We start from the raw sequence: 6,482 nt of genomic DNA, 5'->3' as shown, positions 1-6,482 counted from the left end.
AACGCATTGACGAAACCCATTTCGAAATCGGTGGAGATCGCCTCAGGAGCGAAAGCGGGCCAGGCAGCTCGGATGAGCTGTATCATGCGTGCGTACGAATTTTGACTCTTGTCTGGCAATAAGGCGTAGCACACTGGGAACACGAATTCCCCCCGTTGGGCAAGAACCGCAACGATCTGATACATAGAAGCATGGAGGCGCCAAGCTGAAGGTACCGTCCACGAAGATTTTCCGCGAGAGACCAATCCATTCACCCACGGACTCGCGTCCGAAGAGGAGAATTCTCGCAGGATCGCCTTCTCCTAGGGAATGTGAACAAGTCAGAGTTACTGAACGCGGTTCTGATTGGAGATTATAAGGGGTCGAAACGAAGATGGAGTATCTACTAGTACAGCTTGGATTTCACCGGATCTCACCTGTGTCGCCGATAAGAAAACGCTCAAACACGCCGGGCTCACTCTCGTACATCGTTAGCTCTTCCGGAATCACAATCGACGACCGATCTTGTGGACTCGCCGCCGGCCGCATGGCATTCTTACGGGCTCGGTTTATTGATCTGGAAAGCGTTTCGCAGCTTGGCAGCACAAGTTTTGCGGCTTTGGTCGACGACTCGAAAACACTTTCGATCAATTGCAATGGAGTCTCCTGGCACTCCTCGGCTCTTCGTTTCAGAACAGTTCGTTTCGCCGCAACTTCCACTGCACTTGGGTTCGGCTCGTCACTGTGTACACCGAGCACCTTGAGAACTCCGTCATCCGAGGCTGAAGTGTGTAGTCGAGCCTTGCAGGCTCCGAGATGGTGACAGCGCCAGAACACTCTCGTGCCATCTTTGCTGCATTTGTCACGGATATAGATATGTCCATCGTGGGTTCGTTTGCATTTTTCGCGCTGCGATACCAAATTATTGCTGTTCGACGGGGGAGCCATTGCTAGGTGGATATTTCTTTTCAGGGATATTGCGATTCGTACAGCGATCGGATGACAACAAAGGGAGCTACGCTTTTCCCCTCTCAAGTTCAATATCTCTCTGCGCGTTCGGCATCTTCGTTCTTCCCGGCGGGAACTTCCTGACGCTAGCGCAGGCGGTGCTAGGATATTGATCCATGGCACCTTCTCCGATCTCATCAAGGCTATCGTTTGGAAACACGAAGGAGAGTATATACCCTGTAAGTATAGTCATTGTACGTTGTGAAGATCGTTGTAGGTACATTAAGGTATCTTAAGCCGAGAAATATGAAGTAAATTAAAGCTCGATAAGAGCGGGGCCTTCATTTGGAAACTCGAAGAAGAGTGATGGAGGCTCGGCGATGAGTTGTCCGGCGATGAGTTCTATCGGCGATGAGCTGTCCGGCGATGAGTTGTCCGGCGATGAGTTTTCTCGGCGATGAATTGTCCGGCGATGAGTTGTCCCAGCGTTGAGTTGTCGGCGATGAGATGTCGGCGATGAGTTGTCCGGCGATGAGTTGTCTGTGTCCGGAGATCATCTGAACGTATTATGATCCCTCTTCTTCAGGGGTGAGCTGTGTTGCGCTCAAAGATCTTTTCTCTCCCATGTATTGAGGGTTGCCTTTGTCTTCCGAATAGTCGTCTGGGCAGTGTTAGGCGGAAGTCCTATTCGGAGACGAAACTCCTCTGGTGAGAATGTATCTTCCTCGGATCCCAGGACTATGTGTTTTTCAGTCTCCGAGCATAGGGTGTCGATGGAAGGGTCGTGGCTCCGTTGCCTCCTCTTGATGCTCAGCATTCCTGCTCTTGTGAGCGCTAAGGGTTGGCTACCGCGAGAATTATCTGCTAGATTTTTGAAGGCTCAGGTTCCCGCTGCTAGCACAGTGGACCGAGGGTGGTTTACTGGACACTGATACTTTACGGAATGACTGATACGAAAGAAACACACACGCTTGTAGTGATGTTCAATCAGGGGCAGAGCACCTAGGTCTGCGTGATCTTCTCGGTTCTCAGCGAGCTTTATTGGTGCATATATGAATTGCTGGACTCGAACAGGAAAATTCACTTCTAAAGGAGGAACTTCGAGCGAACCGCCTACAATCCAACTTGACCGAGCAGCATATTAGGGCTAGTAACCTCCTGCTCTTCGGAGTCACCGGTAAGCCGGACGAGGCAAGGACCGAGACCGAAAATCTAGTGAGGAAAATCCTTGCAAAGACCGAGGTTCTTCTGAGAATCGTCTGCGCACACCGCTTGAATCGAAACAATCCACTAAGTCCGATAGTGATCAGTGATCACGTTTGAAAGCAGGATACACGCACAAGAGGCATTTCACCAAATCCGAAAGCATCCTGACCTAAAGGGCGATGCTGTTGGTCTAGGCCCAAACTCGAGGATTGAAGTGCGGTTTCAACTAAGTAGACATCTCACTCAATTACTGAGATCCGCCTCTCTGCTCAAACGCGAGCTCTCTTGGAGCATGTGTCGTCCTTTGAGCGACAGTCAATCGGTCGAGCTCCGCAAGGATGAAGCGTCGGCTACTCACGTATTCTACCCCGTGGAAACTCATCACCTTCAAGGATCAGCTGCTCGCAAGCAACACATCCGACCAGCCCTGCTGCAGCAATTGGGAGACCAACCAGAATCACTCGCAAGAGGGCCGAATCGAAAGCAACTAATAATGAAAATCCCGCCCGAAACACCGAGAAGCCGAACCAGAGGCAAAAATGATCAACGGGCTCGGACCGCACCGCTCAACCTTGAAACTCTCCCATTCTCACCACATCATCTCCTGGCGAGTTTTTCGGCACAGTGTCGCATTCGTACAAATAGTACATTTTATAGGTAGACAAATAGTCCGTCTCCTTTTGTTTTTCCTTTTCACATGGAGAAGTGTAATACTGGAGTGGATGTGGGGACGAGACTTTCAATACATCTCTTGAGTATACGGAGTCTGAGAGCCAATCTCAATAATTTTCTAGTCTCGCTGCAGAGTCTCCGTGAGCGGCCGCATGTTCTGGTCCTCACCGAGACGTGGGTATACTCTTGGGAGGAGCAATTATGCACTATTGATGGATACAATGCATACTTCAGCTCTCGGGACGGTGGTCTTGCGGGCGGTGTGGCGATCTACGTCAGCAACTGCCTTGAAAGTTTTCATGTCGCCAACCACAATGAGAATTGTGGAGCATGTGTGATCGGAATTACTATCGGCAGCAGAGTTCTTCACATGGCTGGTGTATATCGCTCACCCACTCCGACCGTATCGGACCCGAACGGGTTTGTCGAGAGAAGCATTCCGGACATCCTTTCCTTGGGTGGTCCCACCAAGGATTTCATCTGACTTTCTGACTCGAATATTGATCTGGGTGGCGGCGACCCTGCGGAGAGCGATTACCTGGACGCGATGGCGGAGTGCGGGTTTGAGTGGTGTCCTACGGGACTCACCCGAAGGGGCAATAACGGAAACGGCACCATTATAGATCATGTCTTTCTGAAAAATTTCGGTTTTGACTCCGTTGAAGTGCGCTGTGTCGACTCGCTGGGAGTCTCGGACCACGTAGTGATTCGGGTGATCCTCGGTAGCGCCTCGACGCCGGTACAATTCTCAAACACGACATTTACCAGGGTCAGGACCGACTGGCGTAGATTCGAGGAGGAGATGGCGACGGTGGCGCCAGGGAACATACTCGCAGAGTCCGACCCAGATCTCATACTCGACAAAATTCAGGAGGTGATCGAGACCAAACGAAGCTTGACCTCGTCGGAGGTGAGTGTCTGCGGGAAGACCGTCCCGCTCAAACCATGGATAACTCGAAGACATCTCCGTGCAATCAAGGCCAGAGACAAACTTTGGCAGAGGATCAAATCCCATCCCTTGGACCGGATCCTGAGGCAAAACTTTAACAGATATCGCAACAAATTGCGAGAAGAGCTTCGAGAGGCTGAGCGATCGCATCTTGAGAGGACCCTCAGGGCTGCGGTTGACTCAAAATCCACATGGAAAGTTATCGAGTATCACATAAGAGGAAGATCACATGCCCGTGTATTGCCCTCCTCCCTAAATGGCGAAGATACCTTAGAGCAGTGTTTCCCAAGAGTTTTCCCCAATGACCCACATCTGGACTCGACAAAGACCCCATGGCCCACGACAAAACCCAGCACCTTTGAAAAAGAGCATGTGTTCGGAAACACTCTTTAATGGCGACGAATATTAAGGAGTGAAATATATTTTCCTGACTAGCGAGGAGACTTCGTCAACCTCCTCACCCACAATTTTTATTAGAATGATCAGGAGCTAATTTAATGGGAGAAGTGCGCTACTTGCTCCGCGCAGAGTTTCTTTATATCCGGTTCGATATTGGTCAATTTTATCCTCAGATCTCCTCTTCTGGTTATTTCAAGTCGATTTCTCTTTGCGTCCACTAAGTCATTCACCGCACTAAACCCGCACTCAACCAAATAGGACGACGGAAAGTGGATTAATATATCTCTGGCAAGAGAACTACATTTTGGATATTTCTCCCTGATTCCATGACAAAGCCATGCCCGTGGTCCCGTATTTCTAAAAACACCCTCCATCGGCAGGTTAGATTGCAACTCCGCCAATTCTTGCTGGAATTCTAGCTCGGCCTCATTGAGGTCTACCAAGAAAGGCTGGCTCACCCAAAGTGGGAACTTCATTTCTATGAGATCAGAGAACCTTTCATTGAAATTTTCAATGAGCGTCGACATGTGCTCAACTATGATCATCAGGGCACCCTCGGACAGCTTACACTTCTTCAACCAAGAAACTGATCGAGTTCCTAGCTCTGACGTTGTTCGCAGCAACTCGCAAGAACTTTATGAAACCCTGAATGCTCTCCTGCGCCTCGATTAGAGAGACCTTCTTGCCTTGTAGCTTCAAATTCAAGCCATTCAGAAAGTCGAAGATATCGGCGAGGTAGCTTACGAGAATTTTCCCCTCAAACGATGTGAGGAGAGCCACCTCTTCCTTGTCTTTCAAGAATTCGACGACAGCGTCGAATAGTTCCATGAACCTTCGTAGGCAGTTTCCCTTGGAGAGCCAGCGTATTTCAGTGTGAATCAAGAGCCGCACGTGTGCTTCTTGCTGACCGTGACAAAACTGTTCGAATAAGCGCTCGAACTTGGGCTTTGCTTTTATCTCATTCACACATTTGATCACAGCTTGCATGACTTTGTGAAGACTCGGTGAGAGGGTTCTAGCCACCAGGTTTTCCCTGTGGATCACGCAGTGTATGGTGAGCATCCCGGGGTTGTCATCTTTCAACATCTTGAGACAACCTTTTTTTCTCCCCATCATGGCCGGTGCGCCGTCTGCCACGCATGAAACCATGTTTTCTATAGGGATTTTATGCTCTGACAAGTACTCCCGGACTTGCTTGTAAATGTCGGTTGCGGTCGTTGTCGTTTCCAGCGATCTACAGAACAGCATCTCCTCCTTCAGATCTTCCTGGTCTATATATCTCACATAACTCATCAGGAGGGCTTCGCTCTGTCTTATTGTGGACTCATCCATCTGTAGAGAAAAGCTACGGCTCCGCAATTTCTCGACCAGCTTCTGCTCGATATCTTCAGCCATACGATCGATTCTCCGGCAAACCGTATTGTTGCTCAGCGGCAATGCCGCAACTTCCTTGTCATCAGTCTGACCGACCGTTTTGAGGAATGTCGCTATCGCTGGCTTGATAAGCTGCTCTCCGACCGAATGGTTATTCCCAGTTTTCGCGATCAAGAGAGAGATTTCATAGCTTGCTCGCTGAACTCGAATCGCCGCGGACCTGGAGTTGGCGAACAAAGAGCCTACCCTTGGTCTATTCTCGAAGCTTTCCTTCAACGACTCGAAGTACTCCAGTGGCGAGGCGGCCTTCTGAGGATGCTTCGACTTCAAGTGATGTTGAAGTCGACAGGATCTCATGGACTCATTGGACAAGACCTGGAGACAAATGAGACAGAGAGGCGCTGTCTCTTTCCTGTTGGTCTCGACCGCAATGAAGCCAAACTTCAGAAACTGCTCGGAATATCGCCGCTTTGGTCTTGTCTTCGGATTGCTCATTGCGGAGGGCTTGAGAGACGGCTCGCAATCTTGATTACCTGCACGAGAGTGATTTCGGACATGTTGAGTAAGCATACACAGAGCCGATTGCGCATATAATCACGGAAATATCTCGGCGCAATACTCACTCGAGAGCCACAACAATCATTTCTCTCATTTGTCACCACCCACCGCATCGACTACCGAAAGCATTCGAAGGATTCAAAGTGGGAGCGCTGCGAAACATCAATCTTGAGCGAGAGTAGAACGCGCATCTCGAATCTCGAACGTCCGCGCTCCACACTCATGTCAACACTAATCGTATGGACGAGAAAGAAGCATAAAAGCATCCTCTTATCCACGGATTCTCGGACGGAGAAGTCCCCGCCCGAATTCAGCTCCCGGTGCATCTCGCGATGAGTCTTGAATCGATAGTATGAAAGAGTCCGGAAGTCCCGTGACCCACTTGGGAAATCGCCGT

General features: G+C 49.9%; 1 protein-coding gene across 1 annotated transcript; it reads right to left on the bottom strand.

Annotated features, from left to right (window-relative positions):
- Positions 1-4,717: 4,717 nt before the first annotated feature.
- Positions 4,718-6,022, bottom strand: LOC108865112 (SCAN domain-containing protein 3-like). Its single transcript, XM_029113084.1, has one exon. It carries the CDS (start codon positions 6,020-6,022, stop codon positions 4,718-4,720), a length of 1,305 nt encoding a protein of 434 aa, XP_028968917.1.
- Between the last annotated feature and the right edge of the window lie 460 nt (positions 6,023-6,482).

The sequence above is a fragment of the Galendromus occidentalis genome, unplaced genomic scaffold (assembly GCF_000255335.2).
Source record: "Galendromus occidentalis unplaced genomic scaffold, Mocc_1.1 scf7180000076287, whole genome shotgun sequence".
NCBI classification, from domain to species: domain Eukaryota; kingdom Metazoa; phylum Arthropoda; class Arachnida; order Mesostigmata; family Phytoseiidae; genus Galendromus; species Galendromus occidentalis.
Note: the sequence above shows the minus strand (reverse complement) of the source record. Positions and strands in the feature narration are given on the sequence as shown.

Coding starts and splice junctions, on each gene's coding strand:
- LOC108865112 (XM_029113084.1), bottom strand. CDS start 6,022: ATGAGCAATCCGAAGACAAGACCAAAGCGGCGATATTCCGAGCAGTTT.